At 48.8% G+C, this 19,302-nt stretch overlaps 1 protein-coding gene across 2 annotated transcripts in view; it reads left to right on the top strand.

Moving 5' to 3' along the window:
- Window positions 1-7,988, top strand: part of LOC144892897 (uncharacterized) — a 37,379-nt gene extending 29,391 nt beyond the window's left edge. For both annotated transcript variants that reach the window (XM_078781321.1, XM_078781322.1), the window contains exon 2: window positions 6,325-7,988. In XM_078781321.1, the coding sequence (XP_078637447.1) occupies window positions 6,893-7,669 (777 nt within the window). In that variant the 5' untranslated portion in view covers window positions 6,325-6,892 and the 3' untranslated portion in view covers window positions 7,670-7,988. The remainder of the gene's footprint in view (window positions 1-6,324) is intronic.
- Window positions 7,989-19,302: the final 11,314 nt, after the last annotated feature.

The raw sequence follows: 19,302 nt of genomic DNA on the forward strand, positions 1-19,302 counted from the left end.
TGCCGCCCCTCAGCCAATGATGCCGCCCCTCAGCCAATGATGCCGCCCCTCAGCCAATGATGCCGCCCCTCAGCCAATGATGCCGCCCCTCAGCCAATGATGCCGCCCCTCAGCCAATGATGCCGCCCCTCAGCCAATGATGCCGCCCCTCAGCCAATGATGCCGCCCCTCAGCCAATGATGCCGCCCCTCAGCCAATGATGCCGCCCCTCAGCCAATGATGCCGCCCCTCAGCCAATGATGCCGCCCCTCAGCCAATGATGCCGCCCCTCAGCCAATGATGCCGCCCCTCAGCCAATGAAGCCGCCCCTCAGCCAATGATGCCGCCCCTCAGCCAATGATGCCGCCCCTCAGCCAATGATGCCGCCCCTCAGCCAATGATGCCGCCCCTCAGCCAATGATGCCGCCCCTCAGCCAATGATGCCGCCCCTCAGCCAATGATGCCGCCCCGCATCCAATGATGCCGCCCCTCAGCCAATGATGCCGCCCCTCAGCCAATGATGCCGCCCCTCAGCCAATGATGCCGCCCCTCAGCCAATGATGCCGCCCCTCAGCCAATGATGCCGCCCCTCAGCCAATGATGCCGCCCCTCAGCCAATGATGCCGCCCCTCAGCCAATGATGCCGCCCCTCAGCCAATGATGCCGCCCCTCAGCCAATGATGCCGCCCCTCAGCCAATGATGCCGCCCCTCAGCCAATGATGCCGCCCCTCAGCCAATGAAGCCGCCCCTCAGCCAATGAAGCCGCCCCTCAGCCAATGAAGCCGCCCCTCAGCCAATGATGTCGCCCCTCAGCCAATGATGACGCCCCTCAGCCAATGATGACGCCCCTCAGCCAATGATGTCGCCCCTCAGCCAATGATGTCGCCCCTCAGCCAATGATGTCGCCCCTCAGCCAATGATGTCGCCCCTCAGCCAAAGATGCCGCCCCTCAGCCAATGATGCCGCCCCTCAGCCAATGATGCCGCCCCTCAGCCAATGATGCCGCCCCTCAGCCAATGATGCCGCCCCTCAGCCAATGATGCCGCCCCTCAGCCAATGATGCCGCCCCTCAGCCAATGATGCCGCCCCTCAGCCAATGATGCCGCCCCTCAGCCAATGATGCCGCCCCTCAGCCAATGATGCCGCCCCTCAGCCAATGATGCCGCCCCTCAGCCAATGATGCCGCCCCTCAGCCAATGATGCCGCCCCTCAGCCAATGATGCCGCCCCTCAGCCAATGATGCCGCCCCTCAGCCAATGATGTCGCCCCTCAGCCAATGATGTCGCCCCTCAGCCAATGATGTCGCCCCTCAGCCAATGATGCTACACCTCAGCCAATGATGCTACACCTCAGCCAATGATGCTACCCCTCAGCCAATGATGCTACCCCTCAGCCAATGATGCTACCCCTCAGCCAATGATGCCTCCCCTCAGCCAATGATGCCACCCCTCAGCCAATGATGCCACCCCTCAGCCAATGATGCTACCCCTCAGCCAATGATGCTACCCCTCAGCCAATGATGCCACCCCTCAGCCAATGATGCTACACCTCAGCCAATGATGCTACACCTCAGCCAATGATGCTACCCCTCAGCCAATGATGCTACCCCTCAGCCAATGATGCTACCCCTCAGCCAATGATGCTACCCCTCAGCCAATGATGCTACCCCTCAGCCAATGATGCTACCCCTCAGCCAATGATGCTACCCCTCAGCCAATGATGCTACACCTCAGCCAATGATGCTACCCCTCAGCCAATGATGCTACCCCTCAGCCAATGATGCTACCGCTCAGCCAATGATGCTACCCCTCAGCCAATGATGCTACGCCTCAGCCAATGATGCTACCCCTCAGCCAATTATGCTACCCCTCAGCCAATGATGCTACCCCTCAGCCAATGATGCTACCCCTCAGCCAATGATGATGATGATGCTACCCCTAGACGACCCATGACCCGTTGGGTCAATGTCAGTTTGAATAGATATGAGAATAGAACTAAAGCGAATGCTGGACATCATCAGGGAGATTATTTGGGCCAGCAAGCCATAAGGCTCACCAGTCACCTCTACAGCGTTCTAAATCACTTACCTGTGACACGTGATTTCGGCCCTTATCTCCGATCACGTTGACGGAAATCACCACAGCATATCGTCAAGATCCCTCCAAAAGGCTCGTCTTTGTCACATACATCACGCAACGTGCGATCCACAGCCTCGAAACTCTCTCTCCTGATCATAGGACACTCATCCCACACGATGAGTTTTGTACTTCGAAAGAGGTCTGCGATAGTGGAATTTTTATCGATGTTGCATACGCCATCTTCCCTCGGTGTCAGAGGGATTTGGAACCTTGAGTGCGCTGTTCTTCCACCAGGCATGAGGGTAGCAGCTATGCCAGATGAGGCCACCGCAGGGGGCAACTTCTCCACTCGCTCTCACTTTAGAGAGAATCAGGTTAATAAGAAACGTCTTCCCTGTGCCTCCAGGCACGTCAATGAAAATCATTGATGACTGATTCGTGCGGATGTTGCTATTCGCGTCCATAGACCTGAGGTGTGATTCGTTGTCCGCGTCCGTAGCGCCGTCGGAGGGTTGATACGACATTCTTCCTGCAAATAGTATTGTGTTTGTGCTATCGTTTTGCCGATCATCAAATGACAAATAAATTACATTGTGAAAATTAAAGATTTCAAATAAACCTATTTAAAGTGTATGCGCATATAAATAATTTTTTAAATCGAAGAAATATCTCTGGGTAATTTCCTGAAACATATTTTACTTCCGGGTAATAATGTTGAATGAAATGACGAAGATATATACTGTATGCCTGTTATTTTAGGCGGTGTATTTTCGTATATCAACATGGCGCGATTTTTTAAATATATCTCTGCAATTTCCCGTGTGTGCGTGAATGTTCTCAATTATTTCTTTTACCGAGTCTAAAACCATCGATAAAAATGAAATCAGATGGCGACTTACATTGAAGATAAAGGCGTGAAACAGACTCAATGGCCTTGAAGATACAAGCCTTTCAGAATTCATTTCGTTCTATAAACGGAAACTTTCATCGGATTTTCTTCCCGTTTTTTTTCAACCGAGTCTAAAACTATGTTAGCGACTGTGAAAAATGAAATGATATATCGAATTTGATTTGAAATAAAACTGAGAGAGAGAGCAAGACACCACGGGCCTACAAAACAGGCCTCAAAGCTATGCGAGTTAATAAAATGGTGGATATTACTACTCTCTCAAAGGGGTAAGCCACGCCCCCGGACCGATCGAATGTTACATACAAACACGCAAGATTTCAATTTTATAATTATATAGATAATTAATAGATATATATATATACATATATATATACATATATATATATATACATATATATATATATATATATATACATATATATATATATATATATATACATATATATATATATATATACATATATATATATATATATACATATATATATACATATATACATATATATATATATATATATATATATATATATATATATATATATATATATATATATATATATATATATATTATATATATATATATATATATATATATATATATATATATATAGTCACGTGAAAAAGTAAGTACACCCCATGTAAAGTTTTGACTTTTTCAACATATTTCAACATACAGCTCTTTGATCTTCATTTCAACAATATTGATAGATAAAGGTGATATAATATAACAAATATCATGAAACATTTACATTTTGTAGTCCATTGTATAATTTAAATAAACATAAATGCAAATTTCGCATGTGGATAAAGTAAGTACACCCTTGGCTCTAATAGGTGGTATTGCCCCCTTTGGCAGAAACAACCTCAAGTAGGCGCTTCTTATAACTGTCTACCAGTCTCTGACATCGACTGGGAGAAAATTTTGCCCACTCCTCCATGCAGAATTCTTTCAGCTGTGCGATGTTTGAGGGGTTTCTTGCATGCACAGCTCGTTTCAAATCCCCCCACAACATCTCAATGGGATTTTGATCGGGGCTTTGACTTGGCCATTCCAGAACCCTCCATTTCTTTCTTTTCAGCCATTCCTTGGTGGATTTACTGGTATGTTTTGGGTCATTGTCATGTTGCAAGGTCCACCTTCAGTTGAGCTTCAACTTTCCGACAGATGGCCTCACATTATCCTCAAGCACCCTCTGGTACAATGAAGAATTCATAGTGGATTCTATGATGGTGCGCTGTTTGGACGCTTGCTTTGTGTCTCTGATTCCCTCGATTTGCGATGCCATCAATCTCGTAAGGACTTTACAACCCCCTTGCTATGACACTCCAAATTGAGCTCAGGTGCATCCAATTCCCTTTGATCATCCTTGAGATGTCTCTACAACTTGAGTGGAGTCCACCTGTGGCCAATTCAATTGATTGGACATGATTTAGAAAGAAACACCTTTCTATATAAGGTTCCGCAGTTGACAGTGCATGTCAAAGGTGAAACTCTACCATGAAGTCCAAGGAACTGTCTGGAGAACTCTGAGATAGAATTGTGAGGAGGATCCAGATCCAGATCTTCATCAAAATCAAATCCATTCGTCCTTGTCAAATACCAAAACTGTCCACCAAATTTCGTCCGAATCGGTCTAACATTTTGAGATATCCTGCTCACAGTTAGACCGACAGACAGACAGATGAACAGTCAAACAGACAAATAGACAGTGGTGAAAACATAACCTCCATCCACCTTCGGTGGCGGAGGTAATTGGTGAATTAATGAAGAGTCTTTTCGTTTAATGTTGCAATAAAAATTCGATTCCTTACCTCTGGATGTTTAGAATAAAAAATGATCCGATCTAGCCAATGGGCTAAAGGAAATGGCCGAGGAGCTGCCAAGGTTCCTTTGCTAATTGGGAGCCAAAGAGTGAAAGGACTGAAAATGATTTCAGCGTTTTCCAAAACAAGACACAAGGAGGGTTTATGAGTGTCGATAATTTAAAATTAATGGTGAGCACTCTAATCTCATGACGTTATGACACAGTGGGGGAATCTGCGAGTCTGAAAGTATGCAACAATCGTTTTGTCATGCATACCTGGCAAAGTCGACCCCTTAAGAGCCAGGTCAATTTGAGGAGTTGAGCAAAGCATTCAAAAAGGAAGAAAAAGCCTGTTAATGAATTGCTAAATCGCCTGTTTTATCGTGCATCACCGCTTGCATGATAAATTGCCTTCACTGGTATAATAAACCCTGCAATCTATACCTATCCGAGCAGAAACCCACAGGGCCCTTGAGTCAGAGCAAACGGTCTGGAGGATGGTTTCGTGCAGAACAGACACAGTCGCTCATTTTTTTTTTGTTGTTTTTTTTCTGTTTCCTCACAACACTATTTCCATTGTGTTCAAAGACATATAATCTACCGATTCCAGCTAGATATATTATTGTGCCTGTTTCCAGGAAGAAGAATAACAATATATATATATATATATATTAGGGTGGGCTTCAAAAAAGCAAAATGCAGATTTTCTCTGGGACATGGTCTATTGTTGTTCCTTTTAGTGTGAAAGGAAACCACACCAAATGTGAATGGAATCCAATAATAATTAGGGGTGCCACATCAGTGATGAATTTTCCCCCATGCAAAAATAGGAATTCCCATTTTTTGGGCTGTATATAAAAATAAATAAAAACCACCTTTAGAGGCCATTTTTCCCCGCAAGCGGGGGTTGGCCTTTTTCGGGAACCGTGGTTGTTGTTGTTTTTTGGTCCCCTTTTTGAAGCAATGTTTTACGGCCGGATGCCCTTCCTGACGCCAACCCTTTTTGCCGCCTTTAACGACAAACAGGGAATTACCAGTGAACTGGTACTCAATTAGCCGACCTCGGAAGGATGACAGGCTGAGTCAACCCCCCTGGCGTTAATTCAGCAATCGACCGGGATTCGAACCCAGGATCCTAGGATCCTAAGCCGGCACCCTAGCCGCTAGCCCAACACCAGGGTTCAGGGCTGTATATACCAGCCAGGTCAACACCAGGGCTGTATATACACAAAATAAATACATAATTATATTTATACATTAAATATAATATTAAAAATAAATATATAGTAAATATACATTAAATAATAAATATACATATACACATTATACATTATATATATACAATATATTATACATACAGTTTTGAGACTTCCTATGATCACTATCTGGGCAATTTTCATGCATGTTTTGTACAGGTTCCCGGGGTCAGGGGTACGCTTTTTTAGTGTGTAATATGTAGGCCTAACTTATTGACTGTGGCTCTTTTGTAGAGAGTGACCCTGTGGAGTAAGAATTAACAGGATTTTACCCACATTCTTGCTTATTTTGCAGATATGGCATGTGCTAGTACCAGTGTTTCATTGAAAACTCGGGCTCAGGATAATGTGTATCTCATTGGGTCCACTTCTGGAGATGCCATCAAAGGTGCCAAGCTCCCAACTGTGCATCAATCTCTTGTCCTGTTTTTCCATCACCTGAAGAAGGAGAATCGCACTGCCCGGGAGAGTGCAACCCTCACCATTGAAGAGGTTGTGAAGTTCTGGGAAAAAGCTCACCTACCTACAACGACGAAGCAGCACTGCATCCATCGTTTGGAGAGGCTATATGAAGAATGGAGGAGCCTCCAAAAAGGTGCAAAGCGGGGTGGTGCGACCCAAGAGAAAAAGGAAGCATCCTTCAAGGCCTCCTTGGAGAAGACGTTTGATCTTAGGCATGCAGATTCGGAGGCCATAATCACCAACCCCGAGGACAGGAAGTTTCTTCACGATCAATTCTCAGAGAGGAAGGCTTCAATGGGATCTGTAGACACTGTGTTGGAAGCAAAAACGTTCTTGTGTGTTTGAAAGATCAGCAGCCACGAGATGATTATCGTGAACTCCTAGAACTGACTGTCATCTACATGGGAGGAATCCCACCTCGTGGAATCCGGATCATGGCTCCAGGAGCAATGCACAGAGCCAGATGGATGGCAAAAGCACTATATTCACTACAGGTGTTCATGTTTCGGTCAGAGTTCCACTTGACACTTCGAGAGGCGAGAGAACTCCGAGCCTTCAACATTTTTGTCTGCCTTGTGTATGTACAGGCTTGGTTTCGGGCTCCACAAGCTATTGAGGCTCCCCTGAATGACATTAACCTCTTCAAGAAGTTGGAAAAGTTTGAACAAATCAATCAGAAGATGGCTCAGGCAGCCTTGAAGGCACTTGGCCGCCACACGTGGTACATGAGCCCAGTACTAGTGGCATTTGCATTCTTTGACACCAGAATTGACAAAGAAAGCAAGATCAATATGATTGAAGCATTGAAAAATGACGGTGAAAACCCCTCTCCAAAGAGACCAGCTATCAAACGAGGAACCGCCCTGTCAATCGCTGGCCTCATAACAAAACACACCAAGCATTTCTTCAGCATCCTAGGGACCCCAACTGATTGGATGGATAAGGATCCTGGTTCATGGGAGCAAGAAACCAGCTTTCAGGAAGCAAAGAAAGCCACCAGTGGCTTAGTCGTGGTGAACGACAGGGCAGAAAGGGGTGTCGCATTGATGCAAGACTACAATAAGCTCCTTACAAAGGATGAAGAGCAAAAGCAAGCTCTGCTCCAAGTTGTTGCTGCTCACAGGAAGATGTACCCCGATGCCAAGAAGGCAACAGTGGTGAAACAGGCCCAGAAATAGGAGTTACATTTCTCATTATATTTGGGTTTTTTAATATTATGTGATATGGTGTCTCTTCATTTTATGAACTGAACATTTGGATTGTTATCATTGAATTTGAGTTTTCATAGCAATATAGTGCTATTTGTGCAGCTATTGTAACTTGTGTTTGCTAGAATACAAAGAAAGTGAGTGGAGGGTGGATTTTCATAAAACAAACTTCTGGTTTTGCTTTCGATCCATATATAGAAAAGTTTTGTAGACACATTTAGTTTGAAGGCTGATGTGGCACCCCTAAATAAAATCAGATTGCTTTCATATTTGGTGTCTTTTCATTGTGGAACAAAAGGAACAACATAAAGCCATGTCCCAGTAAATATTTTTTTTTAATTATTTTGAGCACCACCCTAATATATATACAGTCATCCCTCGCTATATCGCGGTTCACTTTTCGCGGATTCGGTACATCGCGGTTTTTTCTCGCTAGTATATGTAAAATTATATCGCGGATTTTTCGCTATATCGCGGGATTTTGCGGTATAAATGTATTTTTATATACTATTATTTCAAATATTTTTGTGGTAAAATAAGCATTTTCTAGCCTAAAAATTTTAAAAAACGTAAAGAAATAAGAAAAATACAGTATTTAAAACATATTACAAGAAATAAAATACTGTACATAGTGTACAGTAGAAGGGTAGACAAAGAGTCGTGCGTATGGAAAACGCCAGTACATTCATCATCGTCATCACCTTCATCGTCATCAGTACTGCACAGCTAATTCATCATCATCTTCATCACGCAAGTTGTAGTATTGAAGAGCCGGGGCTCTTGCTTGATACGGACGAAATGACGGGCAAGACACAAACTCGTCCGAGAAGATATTTATTCTCAAAACCAACTCGGGAACACTGAAAAGCCCATTTATCGGGCTGCATTATAAAGCACAACCAGAAACCGAAAGCCACGCCTCTCAAGCGTGGCGTGCTTCGGTGAATCGGTGGTCACGTGATCAACAGGTGTAGCTGATTATACCCGCAAAGCGCGGCACGCTTTAGCGGTCACGTGACCAGCCACTCTCGCGCCGGGAATCCCCGCCGGTGACGTCACCGGCTGGAGCAAGGAGATTCTGATGCTGGTCTTGCTTGGGGAACCCATGGGTAGCTACAGTATCTTCAATGGTGAGTACCCATTAGAATTTTATATGTTGTTAAAATTACGTATGTTTAAGAGTGTAAAAAGTGTTTAAGAGTATAGGAAGTGTTTATAAGAGTATGGGAAAGGTTAATAAGAGTGTGGGGAGTTCATAATGCTTTAAAATATATATTTAAAAAAAATATATATATGGTCGCTACTTCGCGGATTTTCGTTTATCGCGGGGGGTTCTGGAACGTAACCCCCGCGATAAACGAGGGTTCACTGTATACACTAGCAAAGGTATCCATCAATGAGAGGGGTTCGTAGATGTCTCACCTGAAATGAGCAATTTTTTTGGACAGTGTATTGGTAGAAGCTGGAATTCAGTATAAATATTCAGTGGGCAGATATCACAATGGGTGGAGCTGATAATCTCGACAACCTCATTCCATTCAATCAGCGAATATTTCCAATCCATGCTTGTTGTAACTCCAAAGTACTGCTTGGGAATAGGGGTAATATTTTGAAAGCTCAGCTGGGAAATGGGTTTAGGCATATTTTGGGCCTACCGCCTGATGGAAGATCACCAAAGTTCTTTCCATACCAACCGACCACCTCTAGGCACCCATTCCTCTCCACATTGTTTCTTCAGCTCCCAACGTTTCCCCTCTCTCAATACTCCCCATTGCTTTGCTTTCAGCAATTTCCCACAGCATTTCGTTCTGGTTTCCCATTCGATGATCCATAGATCAGTAGTTTCTGTTTTACTTTTCTGCATCAGTTAGGCTTTGACATATCAGTTTCGATTAGTCATTGCAATTTGTGATGCGACACGAATAGTGCACGGAAAAAGTTGTCAAAACGGATTTTGGGGTGAATCTTTTTCGAATTTTCTTAGGGATCAAAAGTGTTTAAAGAGTCTAAGGCTCTTAAAAGAGCCTAATGGGGTCTAAATGGGTCAAAGGGCGAAAGAGGAAAATGGGTCAAAAGTGTCCAAAGAGTCTTAAAGTGTCAATATGGTCTTAAATTCTCCAAAGGGTCTTAAATTGTCCAAATTATCTCAAAAAGTTAATGGGTCTGAAAAGTGGTGAAGAAGGTGTATATGTCTCAAAAGGATCTAAATAGGTATAAAGGGGTCTAAAGGGTGTAAAAGTCTAAGGGGTGTAAAGGGCGTTATGGGGTCTAAAGGGGTGCAAAGGGCCAAAGGGGTGTAAAGGGTCTAAAGCGGACTAATGGGTGTAAAGGGTATAAAGGGGGCAAGAGAGTGAAGCTACAGTAAAGAAATTAACTCGGGTTCGTAAAGAAATTCACTCGGGAGTGCGACACAGCAATAATGGACCAAATTACCTCTTCCTGACTGTTTAAAGCCCCTATTCAGGTGCTTTGTGGTTAAAAATCTGATCGTAGAAAAAGTTCCATTGTGATGAACCTTGGGAGCTAAAAGCAGTATGGTGATAAACAAACAACAAAACAACTCACCTTATCGTGGGGGTGACGTGATTGTTAGTTGGAGGGTCACACATTGGTATGTGGTGGTTTGTAGATGATGGCACGCATATTCCATGGGCCCCTGTTAGGTATATTTAATAGGAGAAATCTGTCTGTTTGTTCACTCTCCCCTCCCCAGAAACATGAAAATGATCCTCGGAGAGAGAAAAGTATTCAGTAAAAGTTGCTTCAAATTAATCCAACCCTCCAGAGAAATTACAACACAAAAAACAAGTTGTACACAAGACATTTAATTTTCACGCATATAATCAAATGGAAGACCAAATATTGCTTTGGAGTCATCAGAGGAAACCCGAATAAGAAAAGAGCAAAAACAAAGATGGAGTTATCAGGATGGGATTCTGGTTTCAGCCACTACTTCGCAATGCTCAAACCCATCCGGGCATAGCCAAATGAGCCTTACAATAAGAGTGGGCTATAAATGGGTCATTTTTTGTTTTGCTTAGGTGACAGTTTTTTTGTATTCCATTTGACCTATCTCAACATGAAATGACAAAATGTTCAGCCTGGGGTCCAAGAAAACAGTGTGCAGGGCAAAAATCCAAAATGGCCGCCGTTTTCCCTGAAAAATCACATTTTTAGCCATAACTTTGTCATTTCTGAGTCTTTTTACTTGGTTGTGGTGTCTAACCCTATGTTTATGGGGTCAGGCAATCTATTTATGCAATTAGAAGTATTGTCAAACCTTCAGATGTTGAGTTAAGACAATAAGACATATTTTTGCTGTATGTTTTGAGTTGACATATTTTTGATGTTTTCGATGTTGAGTAATCATATTTTTATTAAGACATAAGTTATATTGTCTATTTTTATTTCACAGTCTATTTTTGACACTACAATTTTTGCCCTGTACACTTTTTTCTTGGACCCCAGGCCAAAAATTTTGTCATTTCATGTTGAGATAGGTCAAATGGAATACAAAAAAACTGTCACCTAAGAAGAATAACAATAAAAGTATTTTTGACCCCCGTATAGCCCACTCTTACTTACAACAAACTTTCTGCAAGAATTCACTTCTCCTTGTTCAGGTAGATAAAGAAAGAGAGAACTGAAGAAAAAGCAAGAATTAGAATGCCGAAAGAGGAACGTGAAAAAGGTAGAAAGACATGTGAGGGGTGTCCTGTCCGTAGCTCGTTAAGATCAGCCTGGGACGAATAGCCGAGACAGGTTTAAATCCGAGGCGACCAGCCAAATATATAACCGTTATTTTTGCCTTGCGTGGAATGGAAGAGATGCGAGGTATTTATTTCAGGAAAGACACGGGTTTATTCTGAAACCACAAATAGTGAGGTTCACTATGTTTTTTCGTTCAAAATCATGGTAGATTAGCAAACCTATACATTTTTGGAAACGTTATTACATGGAAAATCTGAAAATCAATGTTTACATTTGCCAATTCCGACCAATTCGATTCGACCAATCGACCAATTCCATTCGACCAATTCGACCATTCGACCAATCACTTCGATCGACCATTCGACTATTCGACCAATTCGATTCGATTCATCGAATTCGATTCGATAGACCATTCGACCATTCGACCAATTCGATTTGCCAATCAATTTGACCGACCTTTGCTTGTGTGGAACGGACTGTGAAAACGATGCGGACTATATTGTCGGATACGACACACAGGACAGTGATGACGAACTCTGAATGGCATATTCTGTAATCGTGTATGTTTGATGCCATTGACTGCCTGTGTATATTTTGTCATTGACTGCCTGTGTAGATGTGAAGTTATACTGACTGCATGTGTATATATGATTTTGCTGACTGCCTGTGTATGTTTGGTGATATGAATTATTGTGACACATTTTGATGTTATTAACTGCCTGTACAAAATGATAACATGTATTTGATTATGCAACTTATCGCGAATATAAAGACAGTATTTTGCAATTCAAAACCTTTGATTCGTGTCTTACCATTCCCCATAGCACTAATTTGATACTTTCATTGGATTCCTTGTCCCTGAAAATATAGGTTTAGTATATTTCAAAAAGTTTTTAGGGTAATTAGAGGCAGAAATAGAACAAAATATGTATTTTACAGTGGCCATTTTGAAAATCCAAAATGGCCGCCATACAGGTATCTCTCCAAATGTAAACATTGATTTTTAGTTTCCTTATGCTATAACCTTTCCAAAAATGTATAGGTTTGCTAATCTACCATGATTTTGAACGAAATATAATTTATTGACATAGTGAACCTGACTAAAACAAGTAAACACGACAAAGAAATTCAACAAACAAGATTTAATGAAAATAAATCAAGAAATAAAATGAAGGCTGAGGTAAAACGAAATCCTATGTTGAGGGACCCTCCAACAGACTCAAAAACACACAAGCGAAAGATAAAAGGAAAATAAACCCCTTCAGCCGGCACTTAGCTTGGCGTCCCAAAGAGTGCTTTCATGAGCTTGGCGGCTGTTGAAACTGGGGTAGCCACTCGCGCGGGAAGTGGTCCAAAATGGCGGTGTCGAACACCGCGCGTCGAAGACACTACAAGCGTGAGGCGAGCAGATTAGACGGCCTCCTTTCGATTCTCTACCGTCAAGTCCAATGCGGCCTTCAGCTTCCAAGAGCCCAGGAGTTGTCCAAAACCTCCTGCAAACCGCTGCCGACGCTGCAAAGAGCTCCTCACTTCCCAAAACGTGCTCAACACAATCAGCAGACGATCGTCCACGATCAGAACAAAATGGTCAGAACACGATCAGACCTTCTTCTCCGAGCAAGAAACAGCCGAGAGAGAGCTCGAGAGAGCCACACTCTTCTTCCTCCTCTTCAGAGCCATTCACCGAATGCCCTCCCAGTTTACCTCGCCCACAACCTCTGGGCTAATCATGTCCCTCAGGGGCGTGGCCTGTTTCCTATGCTCCTTTAGAGGCGGGGCTTAGTCCAATCGGCAATGCTCGGGTTCTGTCGGCGGTTGTTGTCGTTAAACGGAGATTTGCATGGCCGGCCTTGTAAATGTAAAACGTAAAGGGAAAGTCACAAAGGGAAATCACATACTGGGGAAAACTAACCTTAATCCCGAACTAATTTTATCACTGCTTCACCCCTCGCGTGAAGACACATAAATAATATTAAGCTGCAGTTTCCCTACTTAAGTAAGGCGAAGAAGTCTGACCATGTTACTCCGCTTCTTGAATTTTTGCACTGGCTGCCTGTCTCTGCCCGTGTGCAATACAAAATTTGCAAACTATGTTATAAATCATTGTGTGGAGCGGGACCTCACTATCTCTCCGATTTGCTCACTCTCCATGAACCTCGGCGACGGCTTCGTTCAAGCGACGACTCCATGACCTTAGAGCCGCCGCACACCAGCACCAAGTCGTTTGGCGAGAAAGCCTTTTCCTTTGTTGCACCTCTGCTCTGGAATGCCTTGCCTTCCTCTGTTCGACATGTTGACTCTCTTCCTGCCTTTAAAAGCTCCCTCAAAACCTATCTGTTTCACAAGTCTGTCAAAGTCTAAGTCCTGTTTTCCCTTTGGTTTGAGGTGGGACAGAGATCGAGAGTATGTCTGTGTACATGTTCGGGGGAGGGAGGGGAGGAGGAGTAGGAGTACACATCTGTGGGTTTTGAATGGGGAGGGAGAGGAATAGGGCAAGAGTGAAGGTTTGTCTGTGTGTCTGTATGTTTGTCTGTATGTGTGTATGTTTGTGTATGTGTGTGCGGTGTGTGTGCGTTCGCATGATAATGTAAAGCGCCATGAGGGTCGTTTACTCTGCTTGATGGGGCTATATAAGACTCTGAAGTGCGCGGTGCTACGCGTGCGACTTGCTACCAAGGAGGAAGCGGACAACGCGGTAAGTTTAATGTTCTTTATTAAAAGAGGTCACTGGAGCACTGGCGCGCTCCGGGCGACGCGCCCGGTGTATATCCTGAGGCCACGCCTACCCCTCGGCGTGGCCGCCGCCCACTTGGTGCGCGGAATGATGTCACCATGCCAGTGAGCTTCCGTGTCCGCCACACGCGCCCCCCCAGAATTTCCGCGCACCTGGAGGGCCAGTTTGCGGGGCAAACGGATGACCCGGCCGAAGCGCCCTCTGGCGACCGGCGGCGTCCGGGGTGCAGGGATGCCAGCTGGGATGCCCCCGGCTGTACCCGGGATGGGTGCCGGACCGGGGGGCGGCGTGCCGGCGGTGCTGGGCAGTGCCGGGGGTCCGCCCACAGGGGGGCGGCCCTGACGCGGGGGCCGAGCCACCGGCGGTGGGTGGTCCACGTCGAGGTGGGCCGGCTTGAAGCGGTCTATGGAGACCCAGTCAGGAGTGCCGCCGATGTCCAAGGTGAAATGTTTCACCCCGGTCTCCAGCACGCGGAAAGGCCCGTCGTACGGGGGCCGCAGTGGTGTCCGGTGGGCGTCGTGCCGGACGAAGACGTACTCTGCGGTGCGGAGCTCCGGGGCGACGTGTGTAGGAGGGTGCCCGTGGTGCGCCGTCGGCACCGGGGCGAACCTCCGGGCGGTCTCCTGCAGCGTGGAACGCTCCTGCGCCGCGGACCATGGTGCCGTGGGGTCGGGGAGGAACTCGCCCGGCACCCGCAGCGGTTGTCCAAAAACCAACTCCGCCGCGGAGGCGCGCAGGTCGTCCTTGGGCACCGTCCGGAGGCCCAGCAGGACCCAGGGGAGCCTGTCGACCCAGCCGCCGTCGCGGAGGGTGGTCCAGAGCGCGGCCTTCAAGGAGCGGTGGAAGCGCTCGCACAGGCCGTTGCCCGTTGGCCTGGGGGTGGTAGGCCGTGGTTCGGTGCAGCTGGACCCCGAGCCCCCGCGCGACCGCCCCCCAGAGCTCCGAGGTGAACTGGGGGCCGCGGTCGAACGAGATCTCTGAGGGGGCGCCGAACCGGGCGACCCAGGTGGCGATGAACGCCTGTGCGACGTCCGCCGTCGTCGCCGCCAAAGGCACGGCCTCCGGCCACCGGGTGGTGCGGTCCACCATGGTGAGGACATGGGTGAAACCCCGCGAGAGGGGCAGAGGTCCCACCAGGTCCACGTGAATGTGGTCGAACCGACGTTCCGGCACCGTAAACGGGGCCAAGGGGGCCTGGGTGTGTCGGTGCACCTTTGCGCGCTGGCACGCGAGGCACGTCCTGGTCCAGCCGCGGACGGCCTTCCAGAGGCCATGCCAGACAAACTTGTCGGCGACCAACCTCTGGGAGGCCTTCGTGCCCGGGTGGGACAGGCCGTGGATGGCGTCAAAAACCTGGCGCTGCCAGCCTGCGGGCACGATGGGGCGAGGCCGCCCGAGGGAGACGTCGCAAACGAGGGCCGTGCCCGCGCCGTCGAAGGGCACCTCGGTGACGCGGAGGCCCGTGACGGCGGTCCGCAGGGCCTGGACCCCGGGGTCGGCGGCCTGGTTCGCCGCCATCCGGGCATAGTCGATGCCAAGGTGGACTGCGTGGGCGACGGCCCGGGAAAGGCAATCGGCCACCGGGTTGTCCTTTCCCGCGACGTGCCGGATGTCCGTCGTGTACTCGGACACGGCCGCAAGGTGACGCTGTTGCCGGGCCGACCACGGCTCGCCGACCTTGCCCATCGCGAAAACCAGCGGCTTGTGGTCGACGAAGGCCGTGAACGCACGGCCCTCGAGCAGATGGCGGAAGTGCCTGACCGCCAGGTGAAGCCCAAGCAACTCGCGGTCGAAGGTACTGTACCGGCGTTCGGGCGGGCGAAGCTGCCGGCTGAAGAACGCCAGCGGTTACCAGGCACCACGCACCCATTGCTCGTACACTGCGCCCACCGCGTAGTCCGAGGCGTCGGAGGTGACGGCGATCGGTGCATCGGGCACCGGGTGCGCGAGCATGGTGGCGTTGGCCAAAACGAGCTTCGCGCCCGAGAACGCCGCGTCCATCTGCCCGGTCCAGGTAACGTCACCTTTGCCCGGCTTCCCTCGAAGGGCCTCGTGTAAGGGGCGCAGGAGCTGGGCGATGCGGGGCAGGAACCGATGGTAAAAGTTTACCATGCCCAGGAACTCCTGGAGCCCCTTGATCGTGCGGGGGCGCGGAACCCCTTCACCACCTCCACCTTGGCCGGTAGGGGGACGGCCCCGTGCCTGGTGACGCGGTGCCCCAAAAAGTCGATGCTGGTGACACCGAACCGGCACTTGGCGGGGTTCACGATGAGGCCATGCTGGCCCAGGCGTTCGAAGAGCGTGCGGAGGTGATGAAGGTGCTCTTCGCGGGACGCGCTGGCGACGAGGATGTCGTCCAGGTAGACGTACAAAAAATCCAAGCCGTGCAAGACGCTGTCCATTAGGCGCTGGAACGCCTGAGCCACATTTTTCAAACCGAAGGGCATCCAAAGAAATTCGAAAAGCCCGAACGGCGTGATGACAGCCGTCTTCGGGATGTCCTCCGGCCTGACAGGAACCTGATGGTAGCCGCGCACGAGGGTCCACTTTTGAAAAGAAGGACATGCCCGCCAACCGGGCGGAGAAGTCCTGTATGTGGGGGACGGGGTAGCGGTCGGGGGTGGTGGCGTCGTTGAGGCGCCGGTAGTCCCCGCAGAGTCGCCATCCCCTGCCGGGCTTGGGCACGATGTGGAGCGGTGACGCCCACGCGCTCTCGGAGCGCCGCACGATGCCGAGCCGCTCCAGCGTGGCGAAATCCGCTTTCACTACCGCGAGCTTCGTCGGCTCAAGGCGGCGTGCCCGGGCGTAGACCGGTGGCCCGGCGTTGGGGATGTGGTGTTCCACCCCGTGCTTGACGGTCCCCGCCGAGAAGGTCGGCCGCGTGAGGGCCGGGAAACCCGCGAGGAGGCGGGTGAATTCGTCCGCTGCCGGAAGCGTACAGATCAACCTGGCCGGAACCGAACCGCTCAGCAAGCCGCTCGATGAGTCGCTCTATGAGCTGCTCAACGGGCCGGGCATCGCGCACGCGAGCAAGCTGAACGTCTCAGCCTGGACAAGCCTTCTGCGCTTTACATCGACCAGTAATCCATTAGCACATAAGAAGTCCATGCCGAGCAGTGCCATGGGCACGTCGGCCGTAACGAACGACCAACGGAAAACCTGCCCTCCGAACCGCAGGGAGAGACAGCGTTTTCCGTACGTGCGTATAGATGTACCATTGGCCGCAAGCAACGTGGGACCTCGTACCGGCAGTTTGCTTGTCGGACGTACCGGCAGGAACGACACTCACCTGCGCTCCCGTGTCGCACAGGTAACGGCGCCCGGACAAGGTGTCCGTTATGTACAGAAGGCTGTTTGATTTGCCGACGCTCACAGTTGCCACCGAGCGTCGGCTCGCCCGTTTCCCGACCTGCCGAATGAGCACGGCGGGCGACACTGCCGAGCCTCGTGGCCGAACTTGGCGTGGAAGAAACACCAGGTGGGCGGTTGCGGCGTCGGAGGCCGCGGTTTTCTTCGCGGCGGCGGCAGTGGTGGTGGGCGGGGCGTGGCGGCGGACACGAGGTGCGGTGCATCAGGGGGAGCCTCGGGAGCGGCGACCGCGCCAAGACTCACCTGCGTGTCCAAAGCCGCGTAGTATTTGTCGGCCTCGGCAGCGAGCGCACGGGGTTCCGTTAACACGGAACCGGCCAAAGCGAGGCGGACTCGTGCTGGCAGCTGGCGTCGAAATAACGCCCAGAATAGAGCGTTCGGGGTTTCGTCGCCCATGAGCGCCAGCATATGATCCATACGGACCGACGGTCGCGTGTCCCCGATCTCGGGGAGGTCCAAGAGGCGATCGGCCCGTGCATCCACCGTAAGGCAGAACGTGGCGAGGAGGAGACGCTTGACCGCCTCGTACTTGCCGTCGGCAGGTGGATCCCTTAGGACCGATACGACGCGGGTGGCCGTGCCGGGCCCGAGGGCGGCGACCACGTGGCAGTACATGGTCTCGTCCACCGTGATGCCTCGAAGTCGGAACTGGGCTTCTTCTGCCTGCAGGAACCAAACTTCGGCTTGTGACTCCCAGAATTCGGGGAGCTTGATGGAGACCGCGTTGGTAGCCATTGTTGCAGCGGTTTCGGGTGGTCAGCGACGGCTGACTCAAATGTCGGAGGTCACCAATGAAGTGCGCGGTGCTACGCGCGTGACTTGCTACCAAGGAGGAAGCGGCCAACGCGGTAAGTTTAATGTTCTTTATTAAAAGAGGTCACTGTAGCACTGGCGCGCTCCGGGCTGCGCGCCCGGTGTATATCCTGAGGCCACGCCTACCCCTCGGCGTGGCCGCCGCCCACTTGGTGCGCGGAATGATGTCACCACGCCAGTGAGCTTCCGTGTCCGCCACAACTCCTTTATTATTAGGGGACCATAGATACCCTTTTGAAATCGCTCAGATTATTATTATTCTGATTCCATGAAATTTGTTGGCGACCTACAGGTCACACCTTTCATCGTAGGAATTTGAAACTTTGACCATGTATGGGATACCACATGACTTGATGCATATCCTAAGTATGACGTCATGGGTCGCGTTTTGTGGCGGCAATATTGGATTTAGTGAAAATCTTAAAAACCTATCTCCTCCTTCATTTTTCGACCTATTGAGTTGAAACTTGGCACACATATAGTACACCCCAAGGCGAAGAACGCACTTTTCTCCGATTTTTAATTTTTTGCTTAATTAGTCTATGGCGCGCCAATTAAAAAAGTGCTGACTCTGCATTTTTTTATTTAATTAATATTGTGATGCCATGAACTTTGTATCGACCTACAGGCCAAACAGTTGGTCAGATGAACTTGATACCTTGACCACTTATAGTACGCCATGTGATTGGATGCATATCCTAATTATGACGTCATAGGTCACGTGACATGGCGGCCATATTGGATTTTTTGAAATCCTTTAAAATGCATCCCTGCCTTCATTTTTCGATCGATTGAGTTGAAACTTTGAACAATCGGATCCGGGCTGCCGTTGTCAACGACTCTGGCGCGCACCCGTCCAATCAGGATGAAGCGGCATGGTCCCCGGATCATCACTGCCCGCAGTTTTAATTATTATTATTATTATTATTAAGTACATTGAGATTTCTCCTACGCATCCACGGTCCATGCTACAATT

The sequence above is a fragment of the Myxine glutinosa genome, chromosome 7, assembly GCF_964187855.1.
Source record: "Myxine glutinosa chromosome 7, kmMyxGlut1.1, whole genome shotgun sequence".
Taxonomy (NCBI): domain Eukaryota; kingdom Metazoa; phylum Chordata; class Myxini; order Myxiniformes; family Myxinidae; genus Myxine; species Myxine glutinosa.